Genomic DNA, 19,920 nt, shown 5'->3' with positions numbered 1-19,920 from the left:
TTACTTTTGTTCCTTCTAGCATTATTCTCTACAGCACTTCTTCACCTCCAGTTAAATATTTTGTTTTTCTGAGAAACTTGAGCACTTTTCTTCTGTGGTGTGTTGAAGGCTGTTAAACAGTTTTAATACACAAGTCTCAGGAATTCAGTTCAATTGTCCACTGTCTTTATTGCTTCCAGGAGTCAAACCTTGAACTCACATACATAATTTTGCTAAGGAGGATCACCAGTGACTTCTGTGAGGCCAACATTTCACTTACCTGTTCCCACCTTGACAGGAAAACATCAAAAGCTGTTACTTATCTGAAGAGTTGAAATGTCCAGACTTTACAGACACTATTTTATCCTGACCAGATGTTAGGTCTCTGTCGCTGTTTCTGACGCAGCAGAGTTTGTTCAGCTTTTTTGATGTCTTCTTTGTGTGTGATTGTTCCGAGTTGCAAAATACAGAGAATCAAGGAGTAACACTTATGGCTTTGAAATGCTTGCCACCCCCACCCATTGCCTTCCATCCAACTACAGCCAAAGACAGATCCTCTCTGAGGAGAGCTGTTTTAGTACTTCAGGTGCCTTGAATAAGCCCAATGCTCTACTTGTCAGGCTTATCCATTTTTAGCCATTTTATTGGAAACAATATATATTGATCTAAAAAATTACAATTTTGAATCTTTTCAGTATCTTTGAGAAGAAATTACTTGGAGCACTTGACATTTTAATGTAGGTTGTCTTTTCAAATAGATTTGGCTTTTAATGCATGTGACAACGGGACTTTGCTCTTCAGTTAGAGCATACATTTCATAGTAGTTGTTACCTAAAATATTATCATAAGGCATAAGAAAACACACGATTTAAGTTGCCTTTCATGAACATAATTAAGAATTAATAAGCCTGTACCAGTGGCTAGTCCTTAGAATTTCCACTGTTTTGCCTTTTGTGACCCGTGTTATTAAAAGTCCATTATTTTTACAGACTTTATTAAATTGGATCTTATTAAAGCATTCTATATTTGCATTTGGTCTTTCATAATTCATTATTATTATGACATTTACTTTTTACCATCAGATCTGAAAACATATCATAAGCTACCCTTTTCTCTTGAAAGAAATGCTAATTTCAAACAGTCCTTTAATGGAAGAGAAAAGCTTTATCAGTTTTTTCATTTATTCAAGATCGTGTTAAGAATACTAATGTTAGACTTCTGTATGCTAATATCTAAGAGCTTTTTTGGTCAAAAGCTTAGAATTATTGTTTTTTAGATCACACTGCTAAGTATGTCACTGGCAGGGCACTAGTACAAAAGAAAATAAAATTCTGAAGTACCATGTTTTAATTCTGTGACTGATGAAACCAATTTCTTGGTCTTTCATTATTAAACTATGTTTTTGCATGAAATTTACTATTTTTATACTTCCATGTTTATTAGATTGTGGCTCTACTTAGTGTCTCTTTAGAAGTTTTGAGCAATCGATTTAGCGTGATTATTTTGGGGGGTAGTTTTGAATTATAGTCTTCATGTAGTGTAGTAGGAAATGGAATTCTCCATCAAATAAATCACTGTCTCAAGCAGTTGTTAATTGTTTTAATTTAAGACAACCTGGAACCTATAATATTTATAAATATATTGTAATAATTTAGTAATAAAAAGAGTTAAAGAGCTCAGTTAAACTGCTGAATTTAGCATAATTGTTTTTTAAAACTTAACTTCAAAAACTCCTCTACAATGTTAACTATTTTTTTTCCCCCACAAGGTTTCTGACGATGTGCACTAGACATTTTGGGAGTGTTGTAGCCCAAACAATTCGAACTCAGAAGACAGACCAGTTTCCACTTTTCCTTATTATTATGGGAAAACGATCATCTAACGAAGTGTTGAATGTAATACAAGGTACAGTTCTTTATATTAAAAGTATTCCTTATGTGAGTATTGAAACTGTCACAAGAGATCTTTGCTAACTGTTTCTCTTTTAAGATGTCCAGAACATGAATTTATTGCACAAAACACACTTTCAGTGGCCAGGCTATAATTATCTACTACTCATAAATGTACTAATTAGCATGGTGTTAGAGATTGGAGTTGCCATGACTGTAGTAGAATTATAGTTTTTCTTTTTTTTTTAAAGTGGAAGCTTAATTTCCTAGATAAGGAGCTACACTTAGTTTTCCAAATTTATATCCAGATACATTCCTGATTTCCAAAAGATTTTGGCTGCACTTTTTGCATAGTGCCAGAATGCATTTGGTTCTTTGTGTGTAATTCCTTGTTAATACCTGGGCTGCTGTTGCTAGCATTTGGCCATGAGTTGCTTTTTCAGACCTGCCTGCAGAATTGAGACCCCCACATCAGATCAGGATTTAAGTTCCTAATATAATCTCACATAGATGAAGCTTTCTGACTTACATGAGCAGTTCTTTCTGGTGTAACCATTCCTCTGATTTCACTGACAGCAAGATGACTTAGAAGTGGAGTGTTGCCCTTTGACTGCTGTTCTCAGTAACTTTTCAAATTAGAGCACATCAAAGAATGGCTGCCTCTCATTTCTTCTGCTTTCTCCACAAGTTTGCCTTCCTGACACTGTGTCCTCATTTTTTTATTGCTTATATCTAGCAATCTTTATTGTAATCTCCTTATTTTCCTGAGGAAACTCAGCCTCAGGAAGTGCTGGCTTTGCAGACAGGCATTAGTGTTTCTCTCTGCATCTGGGATGAATAATTTTCTTGAGGAATCTGCAGTGTTCCTTCTTGTAGACAAAGTGGTTCATTTTTGCATGGATTTTATCTCCTCAATGCAAAGTACAGCACAACACTAATTCATTATATGAATGCCTGTAACTTATAAAACTTATTTCATAGGAATAATCTTATAAATAGCTTGGTTTTCTGACTTTGCAGTACAGTTCAGAACCTTTGCCATCCCACTGAAGTCAGTGGTGCTACTGACTTAAATTACTTAACTGCTTTAGCAACAATTCAGTCATAATACAATGCATCTTTATATTACAAAAGAATCCAGATTGTTTAATTGCCTTTATTATGTTTTAATGATTTGTCAGGTTTTCTGCACTCCTTTGCATTAAACTAAAACGATCACCTATTGTAGCCTTACTTAAATTTATCCTTTAACAAAAATCAAACAATCTCTGCTTGTTATTCTCCCAGGAATGGGGACGCTGGTATCTTTTAACAATACTGCCCCAAATGAATGGTAGTCTCTGAAGTCCTACGTGTTGTAGCATGTGGGATAACATTTTCTGCTAAGGTAGCAAATGTTAGAAGTGGGAACAATGAGGGCCTTTCAGGGCTGGGCGAGAAGGCATGTTGACAGAAGAGATACAACCATATAGAAACCTAAGACCCCAGTGGCATTTATTGAAATGCAGGCTGTCTAAGTTTGCTTTTGATTTTAATTTTTTTCCTGGGGTTGGAAACTATGGGGACAGTCTTGTTTTCTTTAGTGGTACTTGTTCTGCTAGGGTTCAACAGCTGTTTAGGCTGGCAGATGTTAAGACTTTATAGTTTTTGACCATTTCTCATGGTTTAAAACCTTTAAACGACTATGACAAGTGGCTTTAATGGATAGTCTAGTCTTCAGTTTAGAAAGAGAAACCAAAGAATGCATCTTAGTAGGAAATAAAAGTAATCTTTCAGTCTTTTTGAAGGCTGGAGGCATGCTGGAAGGAAAACATGGAGAGGTATCTGTTTTCCTATGTATGTGTTCTATTTCATGATATACATGTGGATGGTATAATTTTCTACTTCATTAGCTTTGCAAGATTTTTGAGAAGTAAATAGACTGAAGAAAATATAGTATTTGAAATTTTATTACTAGGTATACCCAAATATAATGTGCACACAGATCCATTCAGTCATTGTATTCTGGGGTTTCCATTCTTTTAAACCAATCCACTTGGCTGCTGCTGCCAATATCCTACCTTTTGTTGCCTTACTAAGCAATTGCTTCAGTCTCCCTGGGAATTCTAAAACTGTAAAATCAATTTCACATAAGAGAATCCCACATCTACTACATTTCCTTTAACATCAGTGACTAAATGACAAAATAGAGTTAATTTATGCAAGCACAAAAGCAATTGGTCAGATTTGCACCACCTGAAATATTAACCTATGATCAACATTTGTAAAAATAATTTCGAGTTTTCAGTAAAAAGCTGAACTGAAAGCATTCTACTGAGATATTTGCATTTTCTACTCTTGTCTTTTTTTTTTTTTTTAAAGTCTGGCTATTTCTTATGGATTAATTCTAAAATGACTTCTTTTTTGTTTAATAACTTTAATGAAATGAAGTTCAGCTGTCTTCCTTTGTTGCTAGGTAACACAACAGTGGATGAGCTAATGATGAGGCTGATGGCTGCGATGGAGATCTTCAGTGCCCAGCAGCAGGAGGACATAAAGGATGAGGTGAGCATTGGAAGTTGTTGGCTTCCACTAATCACTGGGGGCGTAAATTAACCAGATGTTTCTTTAGCCAGTGGAGTTGGGTATGCTGTGTTCTAGTGTCTCTTCCATTGTCAGAAATTAAAAAGGAAGTCTCCTTTGTGTATTTATTTGGGTTTCTCAAAACAACTCCTCCTTTTTGGTCTTGTCATTTTCAGTTTCTTTCCTTTTGCTGAACATTAGTCACCAGTGACTGTTTACATCACAGTGATATTATAGAGCTTAATATGCTCACACAAGGAAACAACAATCAGATTTTTTCCCACTGACCAGCTCCAAGTCATAGGTAGAAAAAAACCAACCCAAAAATAGATTAATATATCTTAAATGTGTTTGTTTAAAAGGGGGATAAAACCAACTTTAACCAGTACACCAGTACTGAACCACCATTCAGAATGATGCAGAATGCATAAATGGGGACAAGACTTCTCAAAACCAGTGTTTCAATTACACAGAAGCAGACACAGTGAGTTATACAGCTGGAAGATCTTTATCTGTTACTCTATAAATTGAGAGTGACATTTTGAAGTAATGAAGTACTTAGGAATTTGTAATAATAGGTGTGTTGCCATTCAAGATTATTCTTATCCTGTTGTATAGACACTGATTGACAATAATTCACTAAACACATTCTTCACATTTAAATCTTGTATCTCATTAGTACAAGATTTACTGACTGTAATATGAAGGCACAGTATCTGCACAATATCTGTCATTCACTTTTTCTTCTTTATTTATGCTACCTGTAATTCATTGGTAAAGAAATTGACTTTAATTTTGTTAATACTGAACATGAATTTAAATATGAGGATTACAACAAAAATCCAAGGCATAATATAACTGAACTTTTTATTGCATTTTAACAGGAGTATGTTGAATATGGGAGTTTTTTTAATGCTTTAACAAGAAGGTAAAATTTACATCACAGATGAGCTCCAAGAGAAGTTCAGAATTAAAAACCGTAAAAGTGATAAAAAGGAAGAAAACTGAGGGAAACAAGGCAGAGAGATAAAAGCAAACAAGGGATAGGAGAAGAAACTAGAAGTGATAGGATTGGAACAGAGTGAGGAACAGGACACCAGACCGGACGAAGAACCAGGAGCTGGCTCCTGTCCTGGGCTGCTCTCCATCCTTCACTGGATGGCCAAGAGCAGTGACAGTGACAGTCCAGTGCCCACATGGGTTTGTTGTCTCCTGCCTTCTTTCCCCAAGTGCTCTTCCTATGTAGGGAGAACGGAAAATTAATTTTTTTACATTTCTCCAAAATCTACCTTTGCCCAAGTCTTCTGTAGTCTTCTCCTCTTGTTTTTCTGTCCCTGAAAGCACCGGTGACATTTCTTCCCCAACAGGAGCTTTTTCTAACACACTTTGACATTCAGAAAACTGATGGAAAATTTCATAAACTTTGGGGGCAGCTTTCCAGACACTATGGGTTCTATACACAAATAGGATATTTACTTACACCTTGGCTCCACTCGTTACAAGCACACTGAAAAGGTGATCTCAGACACTTTTGCCTTTGAAGGAGGAAGTTTAAAAACAAAAAAATAACCTTGCTTTATGAAATTACTATGCCAGAGACGGAGTATTTGACAAGCAGTCTGTACTCAATAGAGGGCTCCGGCCTGAAAACAAAATATTGCCTTTTTGTGGTTTGCTATATAATGTGTAGCTTTCTTGTAAGCCTTGTACTTGACAACTTCAAGTGTTCAAACATCAACACCTTTTTTTTTTAAGATCTTACTGCAGTTGATGCAATTTTTTCCCAAATATTACGATAGCAAACAGGATACAGAGTCCGGTTTCTGTTACTGTTTTCTTAATAGCAACAATAAGTCATCGTAAAACCACAAGAAGATAAGCAGAAAATTCTCTTGTGCTTTAAAAAGAGAAGTCATCAATGTAGCGTTGCTGTAAACAGAAATGTGTGTGAGGGAGAACCAGAACTGGAAACATTTGTAAATGATAGCATGAAGTCAGTAATGAGTGAGTTTATGCAGCTGAACTTCTCATGCACATGAAAGCTTCCAGCGCAGCCACTGCATAATCCTGTTTGGCACAGCATGTTTTGCAGTGCCCTCTGATGGTTATTTGGGTACAGGAGGACTGGTACCACTCCAGCTGCTGGTCTAGGTGTTCAGCTGATGGTGGCTGTAGCTACAGGCAGCTCCCTGTCACTGAGTATCTGCTGGGGGTATGAGATGCTCAGAACAACATCACCAACTTACCTCACCTGAGTGACATGAGCCCCCTCATTAGCTGGTGGTAGTAACAGTGTTTAGCTAAATCCTGTGCTTTTGTATCCAAGTATTGGTAAAATTTACCAGTTTAGCCTCATAACATTTTAATGGGACAAATCTGTTGCATATTTTTATAGCGTCAAATGCTAAAATATCATCACTTAAGTAGCAGTTGGATGTAATTTTTAGATTTGTGTATTGCACTCCATTAAGCTATTTCTTACATAATCTCCGAAGAAATACCTTAAAACATTGAGATGCACATGTCTGCTCGTAGTAACCCAACGTGCCTGTCCTGGTGTGTGACTTCTGCACCTGTTTTCTCTCCCAAGCTTTCTTAAAGGGAGATCAACCTGCTGTCCCATTCTTTTCCCAGCCTCTCCAGGGTTCTGGGTCAGTCACGAGCTGTTGCTGTGTTGACCAGATGACATTTTGGAAACCTCCTTGGTCTTTTGGACCATGCTGTTGATGTGCCATTGTACATGCACAGTCTAGGTGTCCTGCTGTCTGTTTTTATAACTTTGCTCCTAAAGTTGCTGTAAGAACAAGCCACAAACAGCAAAACTGGATGAGCAGCACACTGATGTGCTCACATGGCTCTTCTGATAGGAAGTGGCCAATGGACATTCAGCGGCTGAGTGACCATCACCAGCAAGGCCAGTTGGCCAGGACGCAGTCCCACCCTTCCCAGTGCAGTCAGGACTGGGGGCTGAAATCCAACCTCACACTGTGTATGCAGAGTTATTCTGCAGCTACAGTAATGATTCCATGCGCCTAATGGACATACTTTCTTTTCATAACCATGTTGGCTTGCCACTACAGGAGTTGACACCTCAGCTACTGTTCAGGCATTGGAGCTGGGGGTTTTTGCAGAGAGGTAATAAAAGTCATTAAGGAGTTTCTCCTGTAAGCAAGAGAGGATATGTCAAAGCAGGGATAAGCAGCCTCTGCCACTGTTGATCAAGGTGTGCACTGAGATTTTTCAGGCACTGACTTTGAAAAGAGCGTGTAGTATCAGTTCCTCTTGAGTATCAGTTCCTCTTAAGTGTCAGTGCCTGGTGCTGGGCTTAGGAAAACAAATAATAGCTGTAAAATATCGTACGCCCTGGAATGTCCATTTTTAAACACCCTGTGAGCTTGCTTGCTTTAACTGGATAGTTAAATAATCATCTCAGTGTGGCGTGATGGGCCCGAATAGATCTGAGTTAGTTCCTTTGTGAGATTAATGTGAAGAGATCTGTGATTAAATCCTGGCATTACAGCACAACACACCTGTTCTGGGCTGATCCTCAACATTTTTTCTCCATTGCCTGAGGAGGAGGCTTCTCAAAGGATTACAGTAACACTTTTTGACAAGCTTATACAGGGCGGAGTTTCCATGTAATGACAGGGCTCATTTGATGATGCCTCAGTAATGCATTTTTTATTTTTGCTGTCAACATTTATTACTGTAGAAGCATTGACTGTTACACAGCTGGTCCAACTTGTCCACATTTAAGTAACAGTAGGTCTCTGGTCGTGTTTATTTTTGTCGTTACGCAACGCTGGCACTCCTGCTCTCAGATTAGTCTTCAAGGTGGAGTTGTAGTACCCACAGTTGCTTCACAGACCTTCTTAATTTTACAAATACCAATTAAAACCTTTAATTCACTTTAAACTACGTCTGCCAGCACGCTGGTCTTTAGTGTAAAAGAGAGATACTTAAGAATTTTTAAACTGGAAAAACTGCTGTCAACGAGTTCTAAGATAAGCTGTAGAAAAATGTAGGGCTGCAGAGTCACCATCTTTGCTTTCTGTGCTTGGGTGACTTCTCTCCTTACTTGATACTTCTACAGCATGAGGAAAATATAGGTCCTTCCTCACCAGTATCTGGATGGGGAGTTTAAAAACACTTGAAGGAAAACCAAAACTCCAAAATGGCAGCATAAATTCTTTTTCCTCTTTTCCCTGCCACAGCACTTTGGGGCTTTAGTGGCCAAGTGATATTTTCACAACTGTGCAGTGAGAAGCCTGGTATCACTATATCTTTTCCTCCTTTTCTCCCTCACTGCTGTCAAATGTAAGGGAAGTGCTTCCATCAGCTCTGCAGGAGACCTCTGTAATTTCTTCTAGGGACTGAAGCTCACATTAAAATCAGTAGAAATCAGGCATCTGAATAACTTGGGTAATCTGTTTTCCATCTAACGCTGTCATGTGTATCATGGTGTATAGTATTTGCACAACAAGAGATTATGAGAATACACGAAATTCATTAAATTCCAAAAGCATTATGGTGATGACAGTCATCTAGCGAAGATTGGGATTTAACCCCTCAAAAATCTAATTAGCACATTTACTAATTATTACTAGTTATAACTAATTAAACTACAGTAATCAAAATTTATTTGATTAAATTTTCCAGTTTTGTGTTTGTAATATGATCGCAGCCCAAACGATGGGCTTCCCATTGAGCACTTTGCTGCACACACCCCAGTAGGTGCAAGTGCTGCCTTCAAGAGTTTCCAGCATGGTTAGAGCTTTGGCAAAGGGCAAGGCAATGACAGAGGAAAGAAAGATGGAAGATATTTTATCTTGAGTCCCTGTGGCTTTTAGCCTGTACATGTTGATGGCTCTAGTCACTGAATATTCAGCCCAGCTGGGCAGATGTATCACGACTGGGCCGGCTTGTTGCCCAAGGAAAGGCACTGCAGGATTCCTTGAAGGTTTTGGGTTTGGTTTTTTCTTGTCACTTGAGTTAATTCCCAAAAATCAGTATCTGGAACTGAGCTTTCAGCCTTCAGTGTGGACAGGCAGGATCCTGTGGTGGTTCTGTGCTGTTCTGCCCCTCAGCCTGCCCCATCCTGCCTCCTCCTGTGGTTCTGCCACCACTAAAATGTCCACTTGCTTTGTCCTCATCGTTCCCATACACCCAATACGCTCAGTGTACACTTTTTCCTTCCATATATTCCCCATCATGTATGTTTAAGTTATACAATGTGCTAGTCTGTCATCTTAGTGAGTCAAATTAATGCCTTTCTTGCACTGGTTTGTTTGGACAAAGGGGTGTTTCTCTTTAACGCTCCCATGAATAGCCTTAAGCATTTGCAGATTTTAATTTCAGGAGTGGTTCAGTGAAATGAACTGTCTTTCAGATAGGCATTCAGCATTTGTAAATACATTTTTTTTTCTTTCTTTCTTTCTTGTAGTAGCCCTTTACTTGCTGGTGCTCTGAGAAATGTCTTCTGCTCGTGGTTCTCTGTCTCATCTGGTTTTACTTCACAGTAAAACTGGTCCCAAAGGGCAATGAGGAATAATATAACACAGCTCTCTGAGATAAATCAGGTGCAAAGCTGATTCCTGGGGTTAAATCATTAAATCCTACCTTCAGAAATGACAATAATAAATAGAAAAAAAAGAAGATAATAATACAAATAAAAAAAGCCTAGAAGGGTCAATGCTGGCTTTTCCAGCAAAACATCCCATTCAAAAAGCCAAATATTTTTAACTTGTAGAATCTGCTGTCCTAAATTCAGTCAAGAATCCCTCTTTGTCCATCATCCTGCATCTGAAAATGCCTTGTCACTAGGTGTTTGAGGATTAGCTTCAACAAATGGTTTAGGAAATAATTATTTGAGAGAGTTATTCTAAATTTCCTCTTAGTCTTATCTGTCAGTTTTTCTTAGTCTTGATGCACTGGATGTTACTCAGGAGAAGCTTTTCTCTGGTTGGTTGTAGCTATCTCATAAATGCAAGTGTGCTATTTTTGTGATGACTGCATCTCTAAGAAACAGAATAGCAAAGAAAAGTCATATTCTGTGAATAAAAGCAATTTTTTTCAAATTTTCAACCTTCCATTGAATGAATGTCCTCCTGTTGTCTCATTGCCAAAACAGGAAAGCAGATATCTGTGACTTTTCTCCTTTTTAGGTGCAAAGGAGAGTTGTCCCCTTGTCTCAAGCCCAAAACCCCTGGGATGTGGATGATTTACATTCACACCAGCCTTCAGCCACTGCTGTGGAATTCACAAATGCTGTATAACCCCTGTTTCTGATGAAGGCTTTTTAAATGACCTGGGATAAGCCATGTCTGTTTATACTTTGATTTCTTGAAAAAGGAAGGTGGCAATTCTGCCTTCATTGCAAAAGCACAGTGGAGATGCATTTAGTGATGTTCAGTCAATAATGTGATTTATGTAGGGTCTAACAGGAAAGTTTTCAGCTGCCTCAAATTTTATTGATGGATAACACTTCTGAATTTTTTTATATTAATTATTAGTGGCATGACTATTCTTGACATGTTCTTTGTTAGTGCAGTGAAGGATTCTCTGCAAAATATTTTCTTCTGCTTTTCCTGTCACTGCTGTGAGTTTTCTTTTGTTGCTTTCTGGTGAACTTGAGGCATCCTCATTCTTCTCTACAGGAAGAGATGACTAAAATAAGAAACTGCATTACAAAAGGGAGAACTGCTTCATCTAATGTTTAAAATTTGTCCAAGGTGTAACTCCAAACCAAACAATACCACAATTTAGCTGTAAACTCTGTGGAGGAGGTGGTTCCTGTCAGGTGTGAGCAGTATTAACAAATAGAAGTATTAACACAGAAGTAGATACAAAGAGGCATTTCATGGGATTACATCTGCTGCTAACCCAAAGAACTCTGACTTCCAGGTTGGTTTGTAAGGTCTGTTTCAGTAAGAACACTATTATTTCAGTGAGGTGTAGGGCTTGGTGGCACAGTCATTTACTTTTAGATGTGGCTCACATATTTCTATGAGGACCAGGAAGTCATGCGTGATAATTCTTCACATTCCTGACATCTTTTTCATAATCCGCTTCTAGGATGATGATAACTGATATGAATAAGGAAGAAAGAATTTTAACTTCTGTTAATAGCTGTAATTCATGTTTCAGTTCTAGTTGTAGAACCTATAGCATCAGTATTTTTTTTTATTTTTTGGTAAACTACAATAACTCTATCTTAATTGCTAGCAATCTTTGATGGAGAAGAGCCTGTATTTGCAATAGTTGTATCTAATCTTTCAGAGTTCTTTTGGGCATTACTGGACTTGTGTGACTTTTGAAATTCAGTATGTGAAGTTAGGTGTGATACACAAAGTTGAAGAACATGGAAGTTGAATAGGTTCTCTCTGAAATAATTCTGAATATTTTTTAAAGGCTCGTCCTCTAGCAGATTACTTGAAGTCATCTTCCTTTAGTGAGCTGATTTGGAAAGGTTATTTTGGTTCTCACTATTCTAAGATAAATTTTCAGGATGCTTATGAGAAGTCTCAGTATACATAGCACAATTTTTTTTTTCTTTACTGTTACATTCCATCTATGAGAAGAATCAGGAAAACCTCCGTATTCAAGAAGCTTTCCTCATGTTTGGATAACATAAGAATGGGAGCTGTTTAATTATTTCAATGCCTCCTCTTCTCAGAAATGGAATATTCATGTAGGATAGTTTTTTGCTATCAGGTTCAAGTTAACTTCTCAAAGTATTCCATGAGCTGAGCACATAAAACTTATCAATGTCCAGAGCAGGCAGGAAGGGGAAGGGTTATTTGGTGGTTATTGTCCTTTTTTGCATTTTACAAGCATTAGTTCTACTTGTGTTTTGGTTCTGCTGAACAAAGTGATGGTTTCTAAATCTTCTTGGAATGAAATTCAGGACACACTGATTGTAGAATAACTTTGGGTCCTGTTTCTGTAAGGAGGAAGGATTTCCTCTGAAGAGATTTTGCTACTTTCCAAGTGGAAGTTGTATAGATTTCCCTGCAGTTTGTCCTTTCCTCGTGTTTGCTTTAGAGGTTTAACCACCGAGATGTTTGAGTTTTGTTTGAGGAACATCTTGGCATGTTTGTATGTTGTGATAATTGCAGTCAGTATGAGCTCCTCCCATTCAGAATTGAGTTTTTGCCAAATAATGATGTTTTCAGGAGAAAATTGATCACTTACCAAAATGATTCTTTTATGTGAAATAAACGTTGCAGCTGGATGGGAAGGTTAAAATAATTCTTCAAGAAGCGGTAGGTAACAGACTTTAATTTCTGTGAAACACAGGGGACAGATTGCCCCAGTGCAAGTGCTGTGTTACTGGTAACTGCAGGGAAGACCCTGCTGAGCCCACCAGCAGTCTCACACCTAAATCCTATTGATTTTTGTAGGGACCAGTGCAGCCTCTGCAGGGCTCTGGGGGGATTATGAGATGTAAGAGGAGTAAGCACAGGGAGGCAGCCACTGTCTCAGCTTCAGAGGCAGGGTATGAAGCTATTGATTGTACACTTTGTTTTATTTGACATCACCCCAGTGCAGTTATTCCAGCTTTTGGGGATATCCACTCTTTAATCCTCCACTGTGTGGATGATGCCTTGCTTTGTCATTCATGTGCTTTTAGCAAACCTTTATTTTTTTTGTGCTGTGATTGTTGATAAGATACTTTTTGCTGGCATTGTAACCTCCTGTTCCTTGCTTGCCTGCATCTGTCCATTTGAGGGACTTTAGAGCAGGACCTGCAACTTTCCCATCTTTGTATCATATTCAACACTGTGAATTGAGGCTTCTGGATGATGTTTGATAGCCATGACCCTGGATGGACCCTGCTGAGCAGTTTTTGACCCAGGAAGGACCTGGGATTGGGCTTTCTCTGTCAGGACCAGCCATTACCCATTGTCAGTCTGAGTAGAGAGCCAATGAAAATGCAGCCTCAGCACCTAAACCACTCTTCCCTGTTAAAAAACCATCCAAGCTGCTGGGTGCAGGAGGGAAATACCTGCTAGCACCAGCCCACACCCCCCTGCAGTGACCCCTCCCCTGGAGGCTGCTCCTCTCCGGGTCTCTGTGCCTGCCATGGCTCTCACTGCAGAGCCTGGGTCCCTCATCTAGGCCTCAGGCCAGGGCTTGGACACACCATTCCCTTACCTGGCAATTGAATCACAGCTTCAGGCAGTCATAATTTCTAAAGCCACCGTCACCCTTGAGGCATTTCTGAACGTGTTTCTCCTAGCGGGAGTTGGGTGGTTTTGAAGTCACTGGGATTAAAGAGTTCTGGTGAACATAAAGATACTTATTGTAATGGTCCACTGTTTGCTGATTTTTTTCTTTTTTTTTTTTTTACCTTTAGGATGAACGTGAAGCCAGAGAAAATGTGAAAAGGGAGCAGGATGAAGCGTACCGCATCTCGCTGGAGGCTGACAGAGCCAAGGTGTGTGCAGGGGAGGAACCCCATGGGATGGGAACCCTTTGGAGTTTGGGAATGCGCTCTGGTGCAGAGGACTGCCCACCTCCAGTTGTGCTCTAAACATGAGATCCTAAAGTCCTCAGTGTTGTAAAGTGGCACCAGATAAAGTCACTAGGACTAGACTTGACTACATCTTTTAGCTAAACTCATCCTGGCTTCATTTAATAATAGATTTTGGGAAAGGAATGGCAGGAAAATATCATTTAATAAATATCCTATCTCTTATATTAATTTCTACAGAAACATTGAGAAATTTCTTTGCATCTGTATTTATCACATATTTATGTGGGATTGCCCTTTGTGTTTGTTAGAGGGAAGCACAAGAGAGAGAAATGGCAGAGCAGTTTCGCTTGGAACAAATCCGGAAAGAACAGGAGGAAGAACGTGAGGTGGGATGTTTTACCTTGTCTGACAACTTTTTGAATTCATGAAGCTTATGAACACTGAAACTATCATTCAACACACTCTGCAACTTTAATTCAAAGTATACTTTTTATGTGATCAATTTTTTTTATTATTGATTTCGTACTATATATCTGTGAAACAAAGTGCGACTAAATCATTTTCATCCACTGTTTAATAGCTTGTCTCATCTGGGTCTTGTCATCTGGGTCTCAAAAAGCAAGATATTAGATAGACCTGCTTAGAGGAGATCTGTGAAATGGGCTCCATAAATGCTGGAATCTTTGGGAGGCTCTAACCTGTTTTCTGCAGCCACTCCTTTTAAAAACATGGGGCCCTTTCATTTTTTCCAGGAAGTAGCACAAAGCCTACCTGCAATTCTGTTCAAACAAGTTGCCAAATTTAATTTGGGAGACAATGCACTTATTAAAAAATTTAAGATAATAAAAAATCTTGAAATGTGGATTTGTGGTACTTCAAAAAATTTCTGAACAGTCTTCTACAGAATCTTCCTTAGAATGAAAATTGTGTTTAAACAAGTACTTTATGTCTCTAGGCCTCTGTAAGAAAACAGAAACCCTGTGCTGTGAAGAGTAGTGTTCCTCAAACTGTTATTTTGTAGACTTTCTCAATTTTGTAAATTCTGAGGGTTCCAGTGCCTCTCAGAGATGGCTCCTGCAGCCTCTTTCAGAGTCTAGACTAGTTGTGAGATGGCAATTCTGTGAGGTTAATAGCAGTTGACCATGAATCTACTGTAGCAGGAGCAGGCTCACAATCAGCTCACACTCAGGCTTAAGTAAGAAATAAGTTTTTCTTTTCTAAGTAATTTTGCATACATAGAAACAATAATTATTTCTGCATCATTATATCTGCTTCTGAACCTTTTCTGATACCTTGGCCTTTTGGAAACAGTTTTCTTATGCAAAGGCTGCAAGATTGGCCCATGTTATCAAAATATACCTGGGCTTCCCTGTTTTAATGCAGAGTGCAGTAATGGAAATAATAGAATCTGTTTGCTTAGTAGAACAAAAGGGATTTTAACAATAATGTTTACTAACACTCCCTGTTTTCAAGTATACAGATTACTTGGACTGAATTGTTCTGTAACAGTGTTTACTTACAGAAGTGGCTTTATGTTCCATTTGTATTTTAAAATCTGGCTATTGAGCTCTTCACATACTGAACATCTTTTTATCAACAAACTGAAATTGCTTGTTCAGATCCAAGAGTTTTTAATGTGATCCATCATGTCATTGTTTTCTGACTTGGTTTGCTGGTACAGAATATCCATTGTAAATTGCCATTTTATGTTGGAAGCATTGGAGAGTGGTTACTTTGGGGAGTGACACACTCTTTGCACAAAGGAAGGAGCTCTAATGAGCTACTGTTGTTTATTTTTCTATAATATAATTGATTGGGTTCAGTAAATAATGTAGCATCTGTTGTTATACTGTGTGTGGAAATGTCAAAACAGCAAGATAGTAAGCAGGTGTTTTAGAATGGAGAGGGAGAAAATTAAAATAGAATCTATTTAAAATATAATCTCATAGTAGATGAGCAAAAATGAACTCAAGTTCTATGTATAAATATTTATACTGAGGTATAATTTGCTCAGAGGTGCGTGTGTAAGAAGTAGACTATTTAAAAGCCTTCATAATCTTGCTTCTGCCCAGTCCTTTCTCTGCAATGCAATCACCATCCATCAGTTTCTGTTACTAAATGACCCTGGGGAGGTTTTCAAAAGCACAAATAGCAACTCTGTATCCTGAAAGTTCCTTGAAAATCTGGGTAAATCCCTGCCTGACCACCTCTTCAGTTTGAAAAATTGTCTTTTAGGCACATTTTGAGGGAGGCAGTGTGTTTGTGCTGCTTCTTCCATCCCTTTACCTTCTTGTTAAGCGCCACCTTAAGAGAGGTGATATTGTAACAGAGCTGCTTCTGAGTATGACCAAATCTTTGACAGATGCTGATGCTGCCCATGAGTACCAAAAATGCCCTTGAAAATGAAGGCCACCTCATTCGGCAGTCTAATGTTAGCCATTAATTTCATTAAAAAAAAAAAAAATCTAATCAAAGGATTGGGGCTGTAGCAGCTCCCAGAGACATAGGTCAGAGAACACAGACCTGGGTCCTGCCCTTAAAATCTTGACATCAGCAATGTTGTTAGCAGGAAGACAGTCATACACATTTAGTCATGTAGTGTCGTTGCAGTTTGGGGGCTGATTTTATGCAAGCTGTTGCAGAAAATGTGCTCATCTGTACTTGGAACCATCTTCTTGCAAATAATAATAATAATAATAATAATAATAAATATAGCAGCTTACTTTAAATCTTCAGGCTCACATTTCCATTCACCCAGTTTTCTTCTTTGACTATTCCTACTTTTTATATGTGCACTGTGTATCTCATGTACATTTGTGGCATTTTTAATTGCATCTGTTAACAGTGGTTCAGTTTATTTATAGTAAATTTCTTGCATATATTTCTTTTCACTCGGAACTGCCATTAAGGGCCCACTCTACTGCAAATGGTCAATTACTCTCTGCAAGAGGAAGACAATTTGACAAGTGCATTTAAAGAAATACTTTTACTGCCTTTTAATTTATACCCTTTAAGGAAGCAATTGGCCACTTGACAATTATTCTCTCATTCAATTTTTTTCCAAGGCTTTCTGCCAAATGATTAAATTACATATCCCATCGTGCATTAACTGTAGACCTAATAATATGTGCTATAAAGAAGGATTTATTTTAATTAGTTGTCTGGTGGGCTGTTATTAAGGATTGAATAAAAATTATTTTGTCATTGAGATATAAAGGCTCTGGAGCGCTGCGACACGTCTTGAAGTTCTAGAAGAAATAAAAAGAAAAGCTTTCTGTCCTTTTCTTTTGTTGCTGGCATTGCAACCTAAATGGTTGTTTTTCCTTCCCCAGGCTATCAGGCTCTCTCTGGAGCAGTCTTTGCCTCCGGAGCCGAAGGAGGAGAGCACTGAGTCTGTCAGCAAACTCCGCATCCGGACGCCCAGTGGAGAATTCTTTGAGCGGCGTTTCCTGGCCAGCAGCAAGCTGCAGGTTGTTTTTGATTTTGTAGCTTCCAAGGGATATCCTTGGGAGGAGTACAAGCTGCTGGGCACCTTTCCAAGGAGAGATGTGAGTAAACACCTTTCAGGAATAAATACCTCTGCTTCTTGCTGCTGTGGGTTAGGTGGGCTGGTGTGTTACAGCATAGAAGGTAAAAGGGGTGCCTGGGTATGTTCCAGTGCTGCCAAGCTCTAAGCCTGGTGCTGCCTGACCAGTGCTGTCAGATGTTACATACAGAGCTATGTGAAACCTGCCTTGTGACATTGTAAAAAATCCTACATTTCGGAAAAGAGTTATGGACCATATTCAATGAAAACTTGAATATTCTGAGCCTGCATCACTCACGTCCTGTTTTGAAGGAAGCTCCATCAACACTGCTGGTAGTACAGGTCTGTTATGGGCTGGTACTTCTGATCTCTCTGGTTTTGCCATTTTGGTGCAACTTTATGTTATGAACAAGGCTCAGTGTCAGATAGTATCCAGTTATGAACTATTAAGTACATACTAATAAATATTTGATCTTGTTACATAATACCAGTAGATAATTACATCTCCTGCCTTGAAATTGTAATGATGTACCTGCTGATTTTCAGAATCAATACTGCTCACTGCTTACAAAAGCCAATTAAATTCTGTTGATAAAACAACAGGTAATTTTTGTGCTAGCTACTAAGTTTCTTTGAAAATACACCTCTGTGTTTTCTGCACAAATTAGTTTTCATTTCTTGTTTAGTCATTGCTACAGCAAAGGTGAAAGTCAGTGGGTCCAACTGTGCAGGGGCCCTGCATAAAAGGTGAAGGGAATGGGCACTGCAGAGATGTCAGGACAGAGCCAAGCAGTGGTGGGGTGGTGGCTGAAGTTCAGCAGCTCTTTGGCCATGCTGCCTCAGCACTGCAGAGGAGTGGGGCAGCTCTGGACCAGTTGGGGTCTTGTGTGCTGGAGGCATCTCCAGACAACTTGTTAAGCCATTTTTCACCAAAGGAGTTGAATAATTTGGATTGCTTTTCCATTTTGTTTCCCATCACTGCCTCTGGAGGAAGTTCACTAGGAATGAGGCTCTGATTGACATGTTTACAGTAGTTTGTAACAGATACCTCTTGCTTTATCATCTTATTTGTAAGTACTCCAAAGGAGAAGAAACTCATCCTTAGCAAGAAGACAACCTTGTGAGTGGATGTGATTTCTGACCCATTTTTGGCATAACTGTGAACAGGATTGCAGTGCTTGCAGCTCTTCCTCCACCTTGTCCTGTATTGGGAATCCTAATCGGTCAGACTGAAAAGCTGCATTTAAGGAATCTCATTAATCGCTAATTAACTTTACTCCTTAAGCATGCAGTATCTCTTCCAGTGGAACCAAGGACTAGAAGTCACCTGTGATTCCAGGATTTGTTCAGTTTACTTGATGGAAGAAAAATGATGTTTTGCAGGCTAAACAATGGGTTTGTGTGTTTTAAATATTTTGCAAGTCATGCGTCCCTACCTGTAACTTATTTCTTACGTAATACATATTTAATATAAAAACTCTACAGGTATATTACCCTTAATATTTTACTTTTTTTTTTCATTTTACACTGCCTGTTTCTGTACTTAATCACATCATCATCATTATGAATGTTAGTCCTCTGTAAAAAGTTCAGAAATTTATCAGGTGAATCACATAAGAACAAATTTAAAAAGGAGTAGAAAAGAAAAAAATACCACTAAATTAGAACAGGCTGGTATTGTCAGCACATTTGTGAAACTGGCAGGGAGAAAAGGCTGAGGCAAAGAAAGGAGAATTTAATGGCAGGGTCTGGAGCTGTTGGTCTGTTGTGTGGGAAGCAAAGACCCTGTCATCTTTTTTCTATGATTCCAACCTAATAATGCCGTGTATGAGGAGTCACATAAATGATTCATGCTGATTGACTCAGCCATGTATGAATCCCGTTGCCATTGTGACCACCAGAGCTACAACAGACAAAAAATATTCCCCAGGGATTTGCTAACCACTGAGAACCGTAAATGACATTTGTCATGTTCCCCAGGTTTGGAAAGTTGGGAGTGTGCAATTCCATAGACAGATTAAAAAAACATAAAAATAAGTCATTGTTGAATGGCTTGGAAATACAGTCAAAGTATATATTCATTGCCTTGAGCTTTGGGGTCTGTAGTCTCTTAAAAATACACTGTAAGTTATCAAGACCCTTCTGCTGTATGATATGTTACAAACATGAATTGGAATCTGTGCCACAAGGACAGAGCACTTGACATGCTTGTGCTCCAGAAAACAATAGCATTTTAAATGTCTGTATTTAAGCTATAAATAACATTTTTTAAAAAATATGTTTGAAAGTATCAGAATTACTTTGCTGGAGTTTTGCTGCAATAAGATGAAAACATGCCTTCTAAAGTTAGTTTGCAGGTTTTTTCTATCCTAATCTGCTTTACAATAACATACACACCCCCGAAAGTGTTTCTGTCTTATCAAAACAAGGGGATTATCTTCAACCAAATCAACATTTTCTTGTGATAAACTTGTTAGAGCATTTTT

The 19,920-nt window shown here is 38.5% G+C and overlaps 1 protein-coding gene across 1 annotated transcript in view; it reads left to right on the top strand.

The window, feature by feature from the left end:
• Window positions 1–19,920, top strand: part of FAF1 (Fas associated factor 1) — a 151,073-nt gene that overhangs the window by 118,651 nt on the left and 12,502 nt on the right. The window contains exons 14-18 of the mRNA XM_042030662.1: window positions 1,748–1,884; window positions 4,324–4,412; window positions 13,789–13,869; window positions 14,217–14,294; window positions 17,241–17,456. Coding sequence (XP_041886596.1) covers window positions 1,748–1,884; window positions 4,324–4,412; window positions 13,789–13,869; window positions 14,217–14,294; window positions 17,241–17,456 — 601 coding nt within the window. The remainder of the gene's footprint in view (window positions 1–1,747; window positions 1,885–4,323; window positions 4,413–13,788; window positions 13,870–14,216; window positions 14,295–17,240; window positions 17,457–19,920) is intronic.

Source organism: Corvus kubaryi, unplaced genomic scaffold (assembly GCF_017639235.1).
Source record: "Corvus kubaryi isolate FWS band 111438036 unplaced genomic scaffold, C.kubaryi_AGA036_p1.0 37334, whole genome shotgun sequence".
Classification (NCBI taxonomy): Eukaryota; Metazoa; Chordata; class Aves; order Passeriformes; family Corvidae; genus Corvus; species Corvus kubaryi.
Note: the sequence above shows the minus strand (reverse complement) of the source record. Positions and strands in the feature narration are given on the sequence as shown.